The 20,995-nt window shown below is 32.1% G+C and overlaps 2 protein-coding genes across 2 annotated transcripts in view; both read left to right on the forward strand.

Moving 5' to 3' along the window:
• The first annotated feature begins 682 nt into the window (after positions 1 to 682).
• On the forward strand, positions 683 to 2,972 carry LOC139488292 (uncharacterized). Its single transcript, XM_071273788.1, has 4 exons — positions 683 to 726; positions 1,588 to 1,793; positions 2,150 to 2,290; positions 2,735 to 2,972. The coding sequence occupies exons 1-4, from the start codon at positions 693 to 695 to the stop codon at positions 2,879 to 2,881; spliced, it is 528 nt and encodes a 175-aa protein (XP_071129889.1). The 5' UTR covers positions 683 to 692; the 3' UTR covers positions 2,882 to 2,972.
• Positions 2,973 to 12,590: 9,618 nt separating this feature from the next.
• LOC139490312 (uncharacterized) overlaps positions 12,591 to 20,995 on the forward strand; it is a 37,133-nt gene continuing 28,728 nt past the window's right edge. Inside the window, exon 1 of the mRNA XM_071277143.1 lies at positions 12,591 to 12,705. Within this exon, the coding sequence (XP_071133244.1) occupies positions 12,629 to 12,705 (77 nt within the window). The 5' untranslated portion in view covers positions 12,591 to 12,628. The remainder of the gene's footprint in view (positions 12,706 to 20,995) is intronic.

Here is a 20,995-nt window from a genome sequence, read left to right on the forward strand (position 1 = left end):
GTTTAGTCTTTTACAAAACCTATAAAAAATTATTTGCGTTTTATGTTTAAATGTAAATGATTCATGTTTGTAAATTTTGTATTCGGATACTATTAAGGTTACATTAGCCATATGTTCTCTCTCACTTTCATTTATTTGAACTTAAACCAGCTTGAACTGGAAAGGTATGAGATATGTCCATTTCCTTGTAGAAGATAAGACAACCCAATTTAATGTCACGTATTTCTGCAATAATTTTGTCCAATTTCCTTGAAGGAGATAAGAAACCCTATAAATGCATGTACAATGCATCTTATAATATTGCAGTCCGATCTGAAACTACTTTGATAATATTCTAGGTAAGAATGATTTATAGTTCTTCTCCTTCTTTTTATTTTAATATTTCGTGTTTCTCCCCCTTTAAAAAAAAGTAATACGATGTGTCTTCAAGCTTATCTAACCAAAATTTCCGATGTCTTGACTGTTCAAATCTCTTTTGTCATTTGACACATATGTCTTTTTAGGACAACATCCAGTTGTAACTTCCCCCTAAAGATAAGCTCTAGTCATAATAAATAATATATCTTCTTCTGAAATGCTCTAAAGCTATATTTTCCAACTGATGCATTTACTCGACTCTTGTGTTCTTTTTTAGAAAAATAAAAGTATGTGATTGTATTTTTCGTCTTTTTTTATGTTTATTTAGAGCAAAAATGCAGCTTAAGGTTTTCACAGTCTGCGTTGTTGGTAAGTTTACATTGATAAATAAAGGCAACAGAAGTATACCGCTACTTGATGTACACGATTAGCAAGTTTCCACTAATCAAATATGGTATGTACTGCTTAGTCTTTTATAATTATTTCATTTCATTTCAGGTGACTTATAGGTCCATTGGTCCGGGTGTATTAAGATTGATCATATATTATATGTGTATAGTCTGTTTATGTTCACACATGTCACTATAATAAATAATCTACTTACTAACTCACTATGTTTCTGATGTTTCGTTGTTTTCCTCTTATATTTGATGTGTTTCACTCAGTTTTAGTTTGTAACCCGGATTTGGGTTTTTTTCTCGATCGAATTATGACTTTCGAACAGAGGTATACTACTGTTGCATTTGTTTACTGCTGGGACATTTACTCTGGACAAGCATTTTGTACTTTTTTTCTGCAAAACAGTTTGAATTAAAAAGTCACAGTCTTGTGTTGTATACTGAATAATCTTATTCTCTTCACATGATCCACACACAAACTAAACAATGTTATATTTTTTACGTGTGGCTTATAACTGATTAAAAAAATCGCTGCTAAAATTAATGTTAATCAATTTTATAAATTTGATTTACCATGTATGACTGTTTGGTTTGATCACCCAATAGTGTCAATTAAAAACAATATGATACATTTCAGCGTTAGTTAGCTATAAAACTAGGTTTAACCCATCAAGTGGTTTGGAAAATTTATGAACCAAGTCAGGAATATTCCAATCGATGCGTTGGTTGATATAGACAAACTTATGATTTTTCCAGTTTTTGTGGACGTCCCCTGTTGGAATTTATCTTAGAGTTCGGTATTTTTCAAAACTTTTTTAAACGTATTTTGCAGTTCTTTTAACAATTGAAACTGATGCCAAAGTACCGGTTGTCTGCGCCAAAAAAACGTTCAACGAATGGCAAGTAGATGTTCATCACAGATTTGATGAAGTGTCTCAGTACGACTGTCCTTCTTCTTCTTGCGGAGGCCAATGTGTTGCACTAGTAAAATGCGCATGTGGAGCTCCGTATACGGGGTTGTGGTCTCCAGGTTATAACGTAAATATAATGTTTTATTGCCATTTTTGCAAATTAGTTGTGATGATTATTTAAATTAACATATGAACTAACGAACAAAGCTTTTTATCAAACACACAGGAAAAGGATTTAGTGGTCAAGAAAAGGACTTGATGTCCCTTTATTTCTGATTCAGACTACGAAGACATGTGCGTGTCATTTTATTTTATCATTTTACGTAGGATGTATATAGTAACTGTTTAAAGCCTTGATTACATCCTTGATTTTACGTTTCACCAATAAATCGTATGGCTTTGAACATTTTAATTGATTAAAAAAAGAACCCTTTCTATCAACATATTACATTGTGTAAAAATACCAATTTTATATGATGAAAGGTAGCCGCATACTGTCAGCATGGTACAGGATATGTAGCCCACGGGACAGCTATAGCAACATTTGAGCATGGTACATACAACAACAGATGGACAGATCATACGGCGGTATTCTTGCGATGCAGTGGAAATGGAAAATTTCAAGTATGTAACTTAAAAATGAAGAATAGTTTACTTAAAAAGTTTAAACGAAACTCCAGATGTGTTTAATCAGTTTGACTGTCCCTCTGGTATCTTTCGTCCCTCGTTGTTTAGTCAACAAGATATGATATTGCAATATACAGAAAGGAAACGGTTAATGTATCAAAGAGACAACCACCCGACCAAAGAGCAGAAACTGCACAAGATTATCAACGGGTCATCAACACAGCAAGAAATGCCGCACCCGGAAGTAGATACATTCTAAAAACACAATTACCAAAATAAGTATCAACAACACAACAAAGAGGAAAGTTTATCATACATTCACAGTTCTTGTAAATTACCACTTGTTTCAAAACAGATTATTTTGAAAAGGTCCAAAGACCGTATTTCTTATCTTTAATATGAAATATTGTTCAGTCTTCTAAAACAGTTTCCACTTTTCAGGTTATGGAACAGGCTTGTGAGTTCAGTGCAAGACTGGCTGAGTATTCGTCATACAGTTCATATTACCATAGATTTAGTGTTATCCTAACTGATCAGGGGAATTTATATCCCGGTCATCACTGCACATGGAAATATAGAAGTTGTTGAAATATCAAAGACAACATGACAGCACTAACTACCGTTTGACATTGATAATTCGAGATTTTAAATATGCTTAAAAATTATAAACATTATTAAATTTAATTGTTCAGAGAACATTTGAAGGTCTTCCCACTTTGCATTTCCAAATAATTGATTAAAAGCTACTTCTGGTTAAATCCAAGTTAGTATTGACATCCAATTGTCTGTTTCTTCATACTGATTTAAAATATATGATTACTATATACTTTTGACTTTAATATTGGAGAACAAATGACAATACTGATATCCAGAATAGTATGAAAACCTAAATGAAACACAATTTCAATAACAAATTAAATAAAAATGAAATACTAATCATATTAAATTGACAAATATTATATGACTGCAGACACAAAGGTTCCTTTTTCGATCCCCGTTTCGGGGATAAAATTTCAGGGACTGAATTTTCGGCTCTTCCGTGACACCATTGGCGATTATGGTCTTGAGAAACGATGATTGTCCGTCGGAGGGGATGATAAATGGCCGACCCGTGCTAAGAGAGAGCAACATCTCTTCCACGAACATGACATCCTTGTAGATTTTGAAAAAGAGCAGGCTAATGCCGGTACAAGGCAGCACTCGCTATAACAAAGTGGAAGGGGATAAATATAAATTGTAATTACTTGTTTCCCAATACATTATAAATTAATGTGTTAAAACTCCATATATAATGTGGCATTACAGTACAAATATCATAGTAACATTAAAAGTACATAGAATTGTAGTAATGCTTAAATTATGATTCTGATTTTTAAAATTAATTGTATTTAGAAGAGCATTCCAAACTTTTGGTCCACTGTACGAGAAACTTAACGTTTACCACTCTATGGTTTTGGAATTATAAAAGTATCAGAAGACAAAAATCTTATTAGAAAATATTTTTAGTTCACAGCATTTGGTTAATGTTTGTCAAATAACCCACCGCATTATTGCGCCTGTCCCAAGTCAGGAGCGTCAGGCCTTTGTTAGTCTTGTATTATTTTTTTATTTTAGTTTCTTGTGAATAATTTGGAGGTATGTATGGCGTTCATCATCACTTAACTAGTATATATATTTGTTTAGGGGCCAGCTGAAGAACGCCTCCGGGTGCGGGAATTTCTCGCTTCATTGAAGACCTATTGGTGACCTTCTGCTGGTGTCTGTTCTATGGTCGGGTTGTTGTCTCTTTCACTCATTCCTCATTTCCATTCTCAATTTTAATACTACGTCATTTTTCTCGTCAAGCTTTTTTTAAACAGATTCCCTATATCTTCTGAGTCTCATTACATTCACAACCTTTGGTCTTTGAAATAAAACTTTATTTCTGACAATTATATAAACTCCTTCAATTAATGTATACAAAGATATATTTTAAAAGAAAAGTAAATGTTTAAGTAGACAAACTGAACACCTTTTGTAATTAGTCATTCAATTAATATAGCAAAAATATCAAGTTATCTCCCTTTGCCAGTCTTATAGTTATAGGACTGAAATATTTATTTTACTTGAATTGTGAATAAAGCAAACAGTTTTGGAAACTACTAAGAACAATAAAAAAATAATAAGGATACAATGATAAAAGTTTAATTGATCTAAGTTAGTTGACATATCTCTTAAAAAACAGATCGATAAAAAAATGTGAACAGTATTTTTAAAGCACTTTGTGAAAGAAAGAAGTTGCTTACTTCAAAAGACACATCTTCGCTGGCCAAGTGTTACGATCCACTCTCCTCCTCCTCACCCTTGTCAGATTAAGCCAACATTTGTGAAAACAATGTTGCGCCATCCATCTACCTATCTATTAAAGTCACGCCCATTCCGAAAATATTATTTTTGACCAATGGTACTACTTTTACTCTTCAATTTGGAGGTAAAAACACAGTAGCATTTATATTTTACACACTTGGAAAAGCCGGAAACGAAATATACGTTGACATTAATGCATTTGTACAAGACACATATATAGGAACTTCTATTAGTCGATCAAAAACATTCAAATTGTCACTAAATATAGCCGTATGTTTAGGAATGTTAAGGCTAGTTGCACAATAAGCGCGTGATAATGGTTTACAAACACTTTCTACATTTACATATGATCATGTTATAGGCGATTTTTGATTGGAGGCAGCGAGTTGCGACTGTAACCAAAGAAAATCATTACTCTGTGTCTCCGAAATTGTATCTGAATCCGTCAAAGGTTAAGAGGAGGGGAGTGGATTTTAACCCTTGGCCAGCAAAGATGCAAAAGACAGTGATAAACGAATAACTATATCTTGAGAAAAAAAATAACAAATAAAAAGTGTGTAAAGTTCGGTACCAGATAACATCTGTTTTGAGATTATAAAATAAAGTAATTCTGTAATGTTACAGTTCATCATAACCTTTCAGGTAATATGGCCATTTTTACACCACAAGTTTTACTCCAGTAATGACAAACTTGTGGACATGGGAAAGTTATAATGCATGGCAGGAATTCCTTAAATTTAATTCAAAATTCATTAAGTTTCAAAAAAAAAAAAAAATCTTGATTTTGTGATACCTTTTTTTCTTTATCACAGAAGTTGTCAAAATAAACTAACTTTTAAATAATGTTTGAGTAGTTCCTCTTTGTAAATATTTTGTTGTGAATTGTGTTTTCAAATTAACTGGACGATAGATTGACAATAAGTATTATCTGTAAAACAATATGTGATTTAAACTGTGTAAATGAGTGAACGTTATCAACTTAAACTTTGGTGATTGTTTAGTGTATTATCTTCTGCAGGATTAAACAAAGTAGTCTTAAATCTTAAGTAAGTGTTTAATTTTTGGAAACGTAGAATGCATTCAAATTTTATTTTATCTTGTTCTTGCTGTGCCTTTTAACTTGATCAGGTGCAGAGGTTTGTCTATTCCTAGAGTAACTTTCGTAGTGTAAATCAAGGCAATAGTAGTATACCGCTGTTCGAAATTCATAAATCGATTGAGAAAATCTGAGTTACAAACTTAAACTGAGGGAAACACATCAAATATAAGAGGAGAACTACGACACAACATAAACACAATATTAAGATGTAACACCAAAGAAACGAACTATAATATAACAATTGCCATTTTCCTGACTTGGTACAGGACATTTTAAGAAAATAATGATAAGTTGAACTGGTTTTGTGGCATGTCAAACCTCCCGCTTCTATGACAATGTTAAATCTAACATTTAAATGACAACATTGCATGACAGGACTACAATACAAATAAATGGGAGAACATATAGGACAGAGGAACACACGAAAAATAGCTAACAAAAGATACCAGGTTTAAATTTAGTACGCAAAACGCGCGTTTTGTCCACACAAGACTTCATCCAGTGCCTCTCAGATGAAAAAAGTTCGGAAGCCAAAACAAGTACAAAGTTGAACAGCACTGAGGACCAAAAGTTCAAAAAAGTTGTGCCTAATACGGCTAGGGTTTATTGACTGGCATAAGAATATCATTATCATTGGGAATAATTCATACAAATAAAAAAATTTGTTATAAAATGACTTATAATAGATATACATGATAAAAAGAAGTGGTGGCTAACTACAGAATAAAAACCGGACACATAAAACAACATTAACCAGCACATAAAAATTCACAGCCGAGTTAGCCAAAGCCATCAACGCACAAAGTAGCGTCACATTAGAATTTTAAAAACAAATTCCCAAAAATAGGATTGAATTAGTATAGAATTCAAGATTAAATTTGTAATACTGATATAACATTTATTAATAACATTGAAGATTACAATACTAATTTATATCAAATTGTGGTAGTAATTAGATAAATAATTGTACTATCTACCTATGTCTGTATTTCTTCTGAATCAAACTGTAAACCAAATATATCGTATAAATTAGTTGACCCAAACTAAAATCTAATAAATGAACTGGGTGATTAATTATCTTTACCATAACACACGAATACAACAGAAATAAATAAGATTTACAACTACAAATGATAAGACATTTGACAAAATCCGATGCGAATAACAAATATAACATCAAAACTAAATACATGAATTTTGAATAGAAAAGTACCGTGACATGTCTTATAGCAATGCGAATTCACACTCACCAAAACAGTCACAATCGGGAATAAGTCATGTTTGTCATTAAAAGATCAGACGACGTAATGACAAGCCACAATCTAACACGTGGTAAAAATGTCTTTAGTTAGTTTGGACAAAGACACATTGTATGGATCAACCAATTCGTGATGGTATCCGTAAAATTTACGGAGTGTCATGTTTAATCTGTCCTCCTAATAACTTTATTGGAGCAGTTTCTGCGTTAGGAGCACATCCCTGTATATGAAGTTCGTATAGTGTGAACATGCACGAGCATAACGTATCAATTGAGATATGTTAACCCCATACGAAAGGGCAGAGGGTATGTTACTGCTGAGAAATGTGAAATTGATAAATGGAAATTTGAAATCGTCCTGTTTATCATATATTTTCGTGTGCAGTCGTCCATCTGTTTCAATATTGAGGAAAAGATAAAGATATGAAACAGTCCTTCTAGTATCATTAGTATCCTTAATTTCAAGTTCACTGAGATATATGAGATGTAAGTATTGGCTGAAATATGGGTTATTCAATGATAGGACATCATCAATATATCGGAAAGTTAAACTAAAGAAATTCGAAAGGTGCTTTTTCGTTTTGTTTTTTAAGAAGGTTTTGGGTAAACACAGCCATGTTTTGCAATTCTTTCTGATGAACTTTCAAAGCAATAGCTTAATATTTTAACCTTATAAAATCATAATATGTTATTTTCTTAAAATGTCTTGTACCAAGTCAGAAATATGGTAGTAGTAATCCTATAGTTCGTTTTTTATGTGTGTTGCATTGTCGTTTATTTTTTGTTGCAATTAACTTTTCTGCTGTTTCGTTGTTTTCCTCTTATAGTTAATGTGTTTTGTTATTTGTCAATCGATTAAGGAATTTTGAACAGCGGTATACTACTGTTGCCTTAATCTATAGATGGAACGGTTTAAAAAAAATGATCGAAATTCTTCAATTAGCTTTCTGATTAGTGGACTTAAAATTTGAAACTATATTCCTTTTAAATCCCTTTTGTTGCCTGAATAGTATAACCATAGTTTATCTAAGCTTGTCTCGATTTGTGATGACCGAAATGTCATTTTTAAACCACCCACTCAGAAAAAGTCATGATTGTGATAAGATATTTACTCCAATTCAACCTCTTTGAGGGATGTCGTGTTCATCTGACAAAAGCAGGAAGGGGAAAGGTTGATGCTTTTAAATATAATATTTTGGTTTTTCTAATTTATAATAATGTTGTTATGCCCAACCTACGATAGTAAAGGGGTATTATGTTTCTGGTCTGTAGGTTCGTTAGTTCGTCCGTCCGTTCGTCCCGCTTCAGGTTAACGTTTTTGGTCAAGATAGTTTTTGATGAAGTTGAAGTCTAATCAACTTGAAACTTAGTACACATGTTCCATGTGATATGATCTTTCTAATTTTAATGCCAAATTAGAGTGTTTACCCCAATTTGGCGGTCCACTGAATATAGAAAATGATAATGCGAGTGGGCATCCGTGTACTTGGGACACATTCTTGTTTATGTTATGTTGATAAACTGCAAATGTCCTATTGGAAAAGTGCAAATGTCCTTCACAAATTATCATAGATCGCAAATATCCTACATTTCTTTTTTAAAAGCGCAAATGTCCTTAAAATTTAAGTGCAAATATCAATTATTAAAAGCGCAAATCTCCTACCAATAAAAAACAAAGTCCCGCGCTAGACCGTTATTTTTTTTACCAATTGAACTAGTTGATGCGTGTAATCATTTAAAAAAGAACAAACATAATAAATGCTTTCATTTTTTTAACTCACTTTTAACTATAAACACTTTTCCTTAAATTATAGTACATAAAAACGTGTCTAGATAATACAATTTACAAGATGAATGGACATTTAGAAGCGTTAATTGTCGAAAATTAAAAGTATATATATGTTCCGGTAATGTTTTGTACAAATATACATCCGCCCTTGCAACAAATGCATGTTTACGCTTTTTTGTGTGTGTAAGGGCTGTTACTTTCCGTTACATGGATTGTCGTTAGTGTGTTCATATAATGACAATATTTACCAATTTATTGTTTATTTCGTTGATGCACTGACATAAACTTAAAAGGTTCCAATATACATGTAGCAGTGTGTTAACAATAGCTATACATTTAATTCATTGTAGCCAATGCAACTTAGTGGGGGAAATATCAACATACCTTGATTGTGCATGATGCTCAGCTTGAACTGCAACTTAGTCGATTTAGTTACATTCTCAATGAAAATCTTAAATTTGTACAAGAAATAAAAACTTATGAAGAACGGACAAATAAACCAATATTGCTATACCCGATACAATGACATTGAACGCTTATATCCCTATTCACAAACAAAAGAGAATTGGATTGAGTCATGCAAATCCTGTTTTACCTATACCAATTAAAATATGAATTATCATATAATAAAATAATGATTTGAACGTTTTCGTAGCATCAGATTTGTTACGATTTTCAAAAAGCGATATGAGATCTTTCACGATCCGAAAAATCAATGTATTGTAAATATTTCATTTTTAACAAAATTTCAAACACAAACATGACAAAGTATCTTTTTACAACTTTTTGAACTATTTAATTAATAGAATTGCATGACATTTTACGAAGAAAATTTAGTCACTCGAATTATGAAAACAATAGTGCTTGTTTACATATTTCATGTAATTGCAATGTCGAAGAGCAATCTGCCTTATATAAAACGGTGTATTTTTAAACCTTGATTTTTCTCAGATACTGATCATAATGTTGACCTATTTTGACAGAAAGTTTTATATTTTTGTGAATTTGTCCGTATAATTCATTATCGAGATTATAGATAGATATAGAAAAGAGGGACGAAAGATGATGTGATATGAGTGCCAATGAGACAACTCTACATCAATGTAACAATTTATAAAAGTAAATCATTATAGGTCAAGGTACGGCCTTCAACACGGAGCTTTGGCTCACACCGAAAAGTAAGCTATAAAGGGCCCATACATTACTTGTGTAATACCATTCAAACGGGAAAACCAACGGTCTAATCTATATAAAAACGAGAAACGAGAAACACGTATGCACTACATAAACAGACGACAACTACTGTACATCAGATTCCTGGCTTAGGACAGGTGCAAACATTTGCAGTGGGTTTAAACGTTTTAATGGTACCAAACCTTCTCCCTTTTCTGAAACAAAAGTATCGCATCACAACATAGAAAAGCGCACTATAAAATATCAATTGAAAGGCTTAACTCAATCAAAAATCGCAAATTAACACACAATGAACGAATAAATTTGATCTGCTATACCTAAATGCAAATATATAGTTAATAAAAATTATAAGGGATAAATAATTTAGGTCAAAAATGACAATGACATTAAAAAGCAAAGGTGGGGTTAAGAAAATGCCACAAATCCACAAGGGTTATCCCCAACGAGGAATATCTGTCAAAAGCGAATAGACAGGTTTTAACAAAGTTAAAGTATGATACCACTGTGAAATATTTAACAATTTAAAAAAAATCATCACCTTTGAAAAAACCTGCTTCATATCACACACAGGTAAATTAAAAGAATTTTGTTGTTAAGTATACTTCTTCGTCTGTGTGTATAAAATCTTCCGTTTCTTTGATATCAATAAAACTAATCTAACGCTTGATACAAATTGGCTGAATATCAAGACAACAATAAAACTATACAATTAGTGCTAAATAAAACTTCCTGTACAGTGCACACGTGCAAGAACAATATTTAAATTAGTTTTTTTTTGTATTCAACAACAATTAGATTAGTTATTGGACTTGCAAATGCCTTCTCGATCCTATACAAAAGCTTTCGATCAACATGAGGTATTCTTTCAGATCATTATCTCGATATATCGAATGACACCAGTGAGTTGAGGGATTTATTCAACTGTGACATTCAACTAATTAGGAACGAAAAAAAAAATTCTGTTAGTTCTTCAGAGCGATCGGTATGATAGCACTTATCAAAAATGGTATATCTTCTTGTACCTTTACACTGGACATATCATAACTGCTGATATGCATGTGTTTGCATTAGCCATGCATGGTCTATTCTGCATTCATTGCATCTTTGATACACGTGCACACAAATAATTCTTGACCTATGCCTTATTTAAAATGAGATAAAACAAATTAATTTAATTTAACATCACTTTATAAGTCAAATATATTTATTTGTGTTGCACACCCAATTTTGTCAATAGAAATGAACTGTAAACAGCTATCATACAAGTGTGTGTGGTAAAATTGCTATCTAACCAGGCTTAAACCCACCATTTTCTTCGGGAAATGCCTTGATAGTAAAATGACAGTTGTTTATCAATCGTTTGTTTGTTGATATAGTCTAACTTTAGATTTTTCAGTTTTAAAATTTAATACGGAGTTAATACTTTTAAATGGACTTTTGCAGTTCACTTGACAATAAAAAAAACTGACGCGAAAATATCAGTTGTTTGCGCCATAAAACGTTTAACAAATGACAAGTAGATGTTCATTTTAGTTCTAAGTTCGATCGTCCAGCATCGTTTTGTGGAGACTAGTTTGCTGCAATAGTAAACTGCGCTTGTGGAGCTCCGTATACTAGTACATGAATGTGGTCTCTCGTTTATACCGCAAATTTGATTATTTTATGGTCATCTAATATAAATGGACTATTTGATTTGTGATTTATTGAAATCACCTTTCATATTTTTATTGAAATTAGTTGTAATCGTTATTCAAATAACGAGATATGATAGCCGATAAAGCTAAATATCATGTAAACACCAGAAAGACGCAAGAGATTAAAAAGGGACTTAGCTCCTCTTAATCACCAAACCAGGATGTCATGTGGACGTCATTTGATATTTTATCATTATTGTTTTGTATATTTGATTACCAAAAACATCTTTCAAATTCATGGAAAAACTAATTTCAATGCACAAGTTATTGTAATTGGCCAAACTATGAGGTCGCTTACATAATTTTTTAATAAAAGACAACCAAAACGTGTTGCAATATACCGTCTTGAAAATATTCCTGTTTCTTTGTTTTTGTACTTTGTGCCTATCTGATGAGTCAAGCTCATTTTCCAACTAATATTGAGTTGTTTACATTTGCATACATTTGACTGATACACCACTGAACATTTTTAGCTATCTATCATGTGCGGGTTTTGTTCGTTGTAGTTTAATAGATATAGGAAGATGTTTTGTGAGTGCCAATGAGACAACTCTCCATCCAAATAACAATTTTAAAAAAGTAAACCATTATAGGTTAATGTACGGCCTTCAACATGGAGCCTTGGACCGAACAACAAGCTATAAAAGGCCCCAAAATTACTAGTGTTCAAAATGACAAATGGATTAGACACAAGTTTTACAACTAAGTAACGTCTTCTTCAAAACAACAAAACACATACACATTAATTAATTAACACATCTACTATATATTTCATACTAACAAATAATTTAAGAATAAAGACATGAAACAAAAGGAAACTTGTTGAAGCGAATCAATGGATTTTAATCGAGTGCATCTTTTTACTGTATAAACACAAACACACCGAATTGTTTTTAGTGAAATTACCTATGCACAAATAACTTTTTTTTAGTGAAGACATAACTTTAATGAATGTATGTGTGTTTCTCATAATAATGCGTGGGATCGTGATATAGTATGCAAGTTTAAGAAAAGGATGTCAGCTTCACAATGGTAAGTATAGATTTGAAACTTAATCTTATATTCTTTCGTTAAAATCCATTGAATCGTTATTGATAATATAACATAACAGTATGTATTCTTCTTCATTCTATTATTGCCATTACATGTATATAGAAATATTTTTTAATTAAGGTTGTCAATGCAGTTCGTTGTAGGAGGTCGCACGGTAACAAATATATCGGTCGTATATGCAACAACGTATTTGAATTTAAGGAGAGAAAAAAAATACTACACCAGGGTGTTCGATATCACAAACTAGATAAAACTTTTACTAAATTTGTTCAATTCGTTAATGTAAACAAACATGAAGACTGGATATCCATTCAGGTATTTCAAATTCAATCATTAGGTTTATACACTTACAAAGCTAAATGTCGGCATTCACCTTAAAAGCTAACCAAAAATTTAAACAGACTCATTCAGAAGGGATATAGTAACGATACTAGTGTAAGGTTATTAAAGATGGCATATTTTCTGGGTATTTACTTATTCTACATTGGCTAGATAAAAGGGGGAGAGTTTACATCTCACTAAACGTGTTTAAAAGTGCCACATATATGCACCTATCACAAATCAGGAGCCTCAGATCTCTGTTTGTCTTAAAAGTTTTTTTTTAATTTGAGTTAATTTTTCTGTTCTGGAGTTTAGAATGAGGTCCATTTCGACTGAACTAGTTAACATTTTTTAAAGGTCAGCTGAAGCCCGCCTTACGGGTGTGGAATTTTCTCGTTGTACTGAAAACCCATTGATGGCTTTCTGTTGTTTTAGTATTTTAATTTCTTCATATATACATAGAAAATGGTGTCCAGTTAGAGTAAAATTTGGTTGTTGAAGCAATTTTTGATGAACCAGTTGGATCTTAACATACAAGTAAAACTATCTAATGATCACTCATATGAATTTTTTAGATCACCATAATTTGTTGACTGTCATAAACCTTTAACAAAAAAGATAATACAAAAATTTGTGCAGTTACTGATAGATTTTAAACAGGTAACTATGAGCTTTCTGAAAGGTCAGCACAAGGAAAGAAAACTAATTTACATGTAACTAAAGCTATATAGTGAGCATTTTATAATTAAAAAAGTGTATATTTAGAAAAACGGTAAAACTTGTAATTTAGAAAAAAATACAAGTGTAAATAGTTATCAATGGTACAAGGTTTATAATTTGACACGCCAGACGCACGTTTCGTCGTCTATATAAGACTCATGAGTGACGATCAGATAAAAATAGTTAGAAAGCCAAACAATTACAATGTTGAAAAGTATTGAAAACCCTAAATTCCAAAAAAAATGTTGCAATCTATGCCTGCATTTTTTTATTTTTTTTTAGTATTTCGAATAATTCATACAAAATTATGTTACATGAGTGAGTAGTACGCCATTTCCAAAATTAAAAACACAATGCAATTACTCGTAAAACGTTTTGTGTTCGTATCGTCTGACAAAGCAGCCAACAATGTGGGGTTGGTGTGATGTAAACAATACACGGAATTCCTTAGGAATGATATGTTGCATTCAAGTACATTAAAGGTCGCACGCTCCATATACATAGTAAATAATCATGTGACTACCACAGCTCAGAGTGAGTCCTGCTCTTTCCCTCAGTTTCAGTTTGTAAAACGGATTAGTGTTTTTCTCTCAATCGATATATATGAATTTCGAACAGCGCTATACCACTGTTGCCTTCATTTACTGAACATCTGAAGGTCCCAATTATGTAGACTACACAAAACAAAAACATAAAATATCGTTTAATCTCGACCTCTAGTATGTGTTCTATTACTAATTGTTCAGTGCTTTTAACGATTTCCTAATCTAAAATCAAAGAACTTATCAATATTTTTTGCTATAAAACATATGAAAATAGGGGATATTTTTGTTGTGTGAAAAATTCTTTGGATGTGGAAGATGAATTAAGTGCTTTTGATCGTTCTTTTGATTCGGATTACAGTTAATGCATTCACTCTTAATATTAAACTTCCACACAATCTTATCAAACAAAAGTTTTCCTATACAATTAAATGGTTGTTTGATAAATCTGATTGCTAATTTATTTGCTGCAATTCAAACAAAGCCTTTTTCTTTCTCGAATGAAAAATGAAAATATGTTAGATATATCGGTACTTACTGGAGGTGAGTAAAACCTTGACAACACCTTTGCATAGTTCGGCATTAACGTTTTTCGACGAGTTCTAATTATCTCTCTGGCCACCATTGCACCCCTCTATTCCAGTACTGATTATAATTACAGTTTATAGCCAAACTCGATAAACACTAACCTAAATTCCGTTTAATTGAAATATTCAATAACATGTAATGAGCGTTATCTATATTTTACTGGTAAATTGTTAAAGTCAGGGATTTCGATTCCACACTTTAAACTAATACTAAATTCTTTTATAAACACAAGTATTTTCCTCGCAAATTTGTATGTGGCTGAAGAAACTTTTTAACGAACGGAATAGATAAAGACAACAGTAGTTTACCGCTGTTCAATAGTCATAAATCAATTACGTGAAGACGAATCCGGTTTACAAACTAAAACCGAGGGAAACACGTTAAGTATTAGGGGGAAACAACAGAACAACAGAAACACTGAACTACAAACAAACGACAATATACACATTTGTTAACAACTGCATTATTCGTGTCTTGTACAGGAAATGAAAATCGTTGTTGAACGCATTTTTTTTTATAGCCAAACCTCCCGATTATTCGGCAACATAAAATTACCGTTAAAATTACAACACTATGTTTCAGGACTACAGTACAAAAACACTCAGGACAGAAAAAAAAACAAAATTTAATAACATAATTGAACATAACAATTTATAAACCGAAGAATAACAATGTACACCTTCCGTGAATTTATGACATCATACCAGGATACCAGAAACAAAGTATGAACACTGCGCTACATGAATGGATCAACGAAACAAAAATTGATGTATTCTATGTGACGTTTATGTGACCACAGGTAATATTTAAAACAAAATTGTTTTAACTATTGACACGTACAAGAAAATAAAATTAGGATAGTTTGTAATGCTGTTATTTTATGTATTTTGTAACCTTGACGATTTTTCTTCTTAATCAAAACTGTGTATAAAGAAACAAAATCATGTGCATATATTTGCTTTTAACTTAAAATCATATATATAGAACATTCTTATTTTACAGCATTGTTGATTTCCGAGCACGGTCAATTATATGATCTGGGTAAACTTTAAATATATATAAATTAAACGATTACAAATTCAACACTGAAATTAGATCTTTTAATATTGTTTTATTGTTATAAATATTCATTTCGTTATAAATATTCTGAATGCAAATTAAATAATTGTTAAACACATATGCATTTTAACGGTACCACATTTTGTCGATATTTTTGCGTTGCACAAGGTCACATTTTCCTTGACTGTTCGTGACGTTTTCACACATATCTCATTGGATGTTTGGTGAGTATTGATTGATATTTGAGTTTAAGGTACATGATTTTTTTTGGTTGTAATTGGCTTTGTACTAGCTGTCCCATGTTAGGAGTCTGTAGTTCAGAAGTTGTCGTTGGTTCATGTTTGTCATATTTGTTTTTCGTTGTTTTGTTGGTTTTCGTTTTTAATAAAATAGGCCGGTTTTTTTCTCAATTGAATTGTTTCATATATTTCATGTCGGACCTTTTATAGCCCACTATACGGTTTGAGTTACCCTCATAGTTGAAGCTCATACTGTTGTTTTTAGTTGCTTACATCCACAGTTGAACTTTGATGGATAGTTGTTTAATTGGCAATCATACCAATCATACCACATCTCCCTATCTATATGAAGCATCTAAGAATATTGAAGTCAGATCTGAAACTACTTAGAGAACTTAAAGGAAATAAGATGTTAAATATAGTTAATTTTTTATAATGTTAAAAAAAACCTGGTTAATGTTGGTCACCAAAATACTAATAGACAGAATTAAAACAGCAATTGACAACAAACTCAGAAAAGAACAGGCAGGCTTTAGAAAAGGAAAGAGTTGTTGTGATCACATATTCGTGCTACGAAACATCATTGAACAGTGCACAGAATGGCAGAGACAATTGATAATCAACTTTATAGACTTTGAAAAAGCCTTTGACAGCATTCACAGAGAAAGCTTATGGAAGATTTTACGATGCTATGGAATACCAGCAAAAATAGTACAACTTATCGAAATGTTCTATACAGAATTCAGATGCACTGTGGGAACTTCATCAGACATCAGCTTTCTAGTAAAATCTGGAGTTAGACAAGGCTGTGTTATGTCTTCCCTTCTATTCATAATAGTTGTCGATTGGGTAATGAATTCCACCATCAGTAACAGTAACAACACAGGCATTAGGTGGACTCTTTTTAGCTACCTAGAAGATCTGGACTATGCAGATGATCTGGCCTTATTGTCGCATCTAGAAACACACATGCAAGACAAAACCACTAAGTTACAAAAGAATGCAAGTTTGATTGGATTAAATATCAACATCAAGAAATCAGAAGTCATGCCTCTTAACACCTCAGAGCCTCCTTTAATAGATTTAAATGGGACACCCCTAGATTGCACTTCATCTTTCACCTACTTGGGCAGCATCGTAACATCTGAAGGAGGAGCAGACAAAGACATCAGAGCCAGAATAGGAAAAGCAAGAACTGCATTTTTAAAACTAAGACACATCTGGAAGACAAGCAACATCAGTAAGAACACCAAAATTAGATTATATAACAGTTGTGTACTAGCAGTGCTACTATATGGGACGGAATGCTGGAGAATGACAGAAAAAGACATCAACAAGCTCTCCAGTTTTCACAACGGTTGCCTTAGAAAGATATTAAGGATATTCTGGCCGCGTAAAATCACAAACAAAGACCTCCATGAAACAACAGGATCCAACAACATGGAGACTTTATTGAAGCAGAAAAGATGGAGATGGATTGGCCATGTTCTTAGAAGACCAGCAGAGGACTTGACCAGAGTAGCCCTAAGATGGACACCTGAGGGGAAAAGGAAGAAAGGACGCCCCAAAACAACTTGGAGAAGAACAGTTGAAGCTGAAATGAAAGAACATGGAATCAGCTGGGGTGTAATAGAAAAGAAAGCACAGAACAGAGATGAGTGGAAAGAACTAGTCCTTGCCCTATGTGCCCCCGGGCATAATAAGGACTAGGTAGGTAGGTAGGTAGAATGTTGGTCATATAATACACTTGTCAATGTTTGTATGTTTTCTTCCGGAGCTTTTGGGAAGGAGTCACTATATTTTAATTCTTAGTGCCATTACATTTATAACATTAGGTAAAGCACAATCTTTATGATATGATAAATTGTTTATAATTTGGCATGACGTTTTAGACAGTTAATGCCAACTCATTTTTGGACCTTGTGACAATAGTGACATTTAACTATGCGTTATTGAGTCACATATAATGCCCTTTTTTTTAATTTCGTGTTTAACATGTTAAAAACCCTTCATTTAGATTAACTTTATGTTTCATCATTTCTCCGTAAAAATTTTGGCTTGATGGATACAATTTCATGAATATTTTAAATGAATTACAGGTACGACTGTGTTGCACTAGTAATATGTGCATGCGGAGCTCCGTATACGGGATTGTGAACTCTCGGTTATAAGTGAATATTATCTTTGTATTGTCATTATAGGTGGCACGGTAGAATTTCCTGGCCCATAAGGGATAATGATAGCCTTTTTAGAATTTCACCACTTTCTAACACTGCAAAAAAATCTACATTCACAGTTAACTGAAGTACTTTCATTTTACTATTCAGAATTGAATTTGAATATGTATCATGACCGTTCACTTTCTTTTGCTATTTTTAAAAACCTAAGGTCACTAGTACTTTTATGTCTTTTATGGTGCAGTGAATACAAAATTTAAAAAAATTCTCAAAAATTCATTTTCATCTGTATGTAAAATTATTTCATATTTTTCTACACCTGATTCATCCCTCAGTTTGGGAAAGAATGTTCAGTTGATACTGTATTTTTTGTCCAATCACACTGTTTAGATACATTTACCTAAGAAGGGTACACAAAATAGCAACCTAAATTCTGGAATGCAAATACTACCGTGCCACCTTTACATCCGTAGTGAAATAGCCCTGTAATATTTATAATTCGCCTGTAATATCTTTCTGGAAATTAGTTGCAATCACTATTCAAATTAAAAAAATATGATATAACCGATAAAGCTTAATATAAAACAAACAAACAAATATTTTAGAGGTTAAAAAAAGGACTGAACAACTCTTTATCAGTACATCACGATGGCATGTGCATGTCATTTAATAAATGATCCAATTTGAAATGTATTTGATAAATGATATCTGTTAAAAAAATATATATAATTTCAAATAATTATTCAATAGACAAAACTGTGAAGAATTTAAAAAACAAAAACATCTGGCCTCTCCCCATTAAAAAAACACGATGTTCTTCGTTTTAGTGCTTTTTTTTCTCAAGTCTATTTTACAATTGTCTTTTGAGTTTGTTCCTATTTGCTGTTCTGGTATACTACTGGGCTGATAACTACCTTTCTATGACGGGTTTCGATCATTGTAGAAGATCGCACTGTGATTTATAGATGATAATATCAACGTTTTTTTTAGGGTTACTGGTTGGTATTTGCCTCATTGAAAATCATACTACATCCGTTCATGTTACTATGATTAGTAATCATTAGTAATATGGTTGTTTGTTTTGCTCAAATAAACGGGATTTTTCTCCATCATACTGTATGTCGAAATGGAACGCATATCCTTTAGTAAAAAATACTTTGCAAGAGTGAAATAATTAAACTAAAGACTCAATAAGAATTTGATAAGTAGATTTTTAATATAAATCAATGATTTCAAAAGTGCAAATTACATAGTTTAAGGAGCATGAAAAATCACTCTGCTACATTTCCATAGACATTGATTGGAATGTCCTTAAATCTAAAAGAACTATCCCGATTTATTAAAAACTGTAATACTAGGTAGCAAAAGTTGTGTAACATACTTCATACGAGGTTCTTAAGTAACAAAAAATCAAGCCGATTCTTTTACTTTCTTTGTCGTTTGTTTTTAATTTGTTTTTACTTTGATGATAATGTAAATTATAACGTAATTGAAATGACATATACAGTTAGACCTAACTTCAAATCATGAGCTATAACATAAGGTGGCTATTTATGTTCCTTACTTCCTACTGTCCTACTGAATGGCAATGACAGTGTGTTCGACAAGAGAAATATTATCTTATATCTTTTTTTTATTCCTGTCAATCATCCCGAAATCCTTGAGGTGAAAGACCTTAAATGACCCAAGATTCAATGCGCATTTGAAACTCTATAATAAGATGAAGAACAGCTTAATCACGGCCGACACTCGGCTAACCGAGAGTTTGGTCGGTTAATCTATATTGAGTATGCGGCTATATCGGCGGTTGGTCTGTTAATCGGGTTGGCTAAAGTCTGTTAATCAGGTGTTATCGAGAAAATCATTGCAAGGTCAGTATGTTTCATTGTATAACTTTTTAATTATATTTATATCATAAAAACTATTCATGTCTGACAAAACGATTTGGAGTACTGAATCCAGTGGTGTAATTATTTTTTTTCTAGCTTCAATAAACGATCTATAAAATGAAAAGGCGAGTTACTCATCAGTAAATTTATACACATTTTACACACACAAAATGTACACAAAAATGACAAGTTGGTTGAGTTTACTTGCATGCAATATTTTGAACATCGAAAAAAGACAGGCATTATGTTTGTTTACCATATTAACATCAATATGTAAAAAATCTACACGAAAAACTGTATTTTGGTGACATAAATCAATTTTGCATAAAAATGTGGTCTGTTAATGGGTCGGATGTATAAAACTCGGTCTGTTAATTGGTCTGTTAAGAGTTATGAATGACATTACAAGCATAATTTAATTGCTATATGGGGTGTTATCTGAATAAAGGGATAGACTCAAGATAAGTGGCTAGAATATATGGAAACAACACATGAACAATGAAACATAAGTTTAGACAATGGAATCTGAAAATTGATAGAAATGGTTTCAAAAAGTGTAATATCAAAGTAATATTAATTTCAAAAGACAATACATACCGGAAATAAACTCCTCATAGATACCAGGATTGAAATTTTATATTTACGCCTTATATTTACGCCAGACACGCGTTTCGTCTACGAAAAACTCATCAGTGACGAAAAAAAATGTTTAAAAGGCCAAATAAAATACGAAG

Source organism: Mytilus edulis, chromosome 9 (genome assembly GCF_963676685.1).
Source record: "Mytilus edulis chromosome 9, xbMytEdul2.2, whole genome shotgun sequence".
NCBI lineage: Eukaryota > Metazoa > Mollusca > Bivalvia > Mytilida > Mytilidae > Mytilus > Mytilus edulis.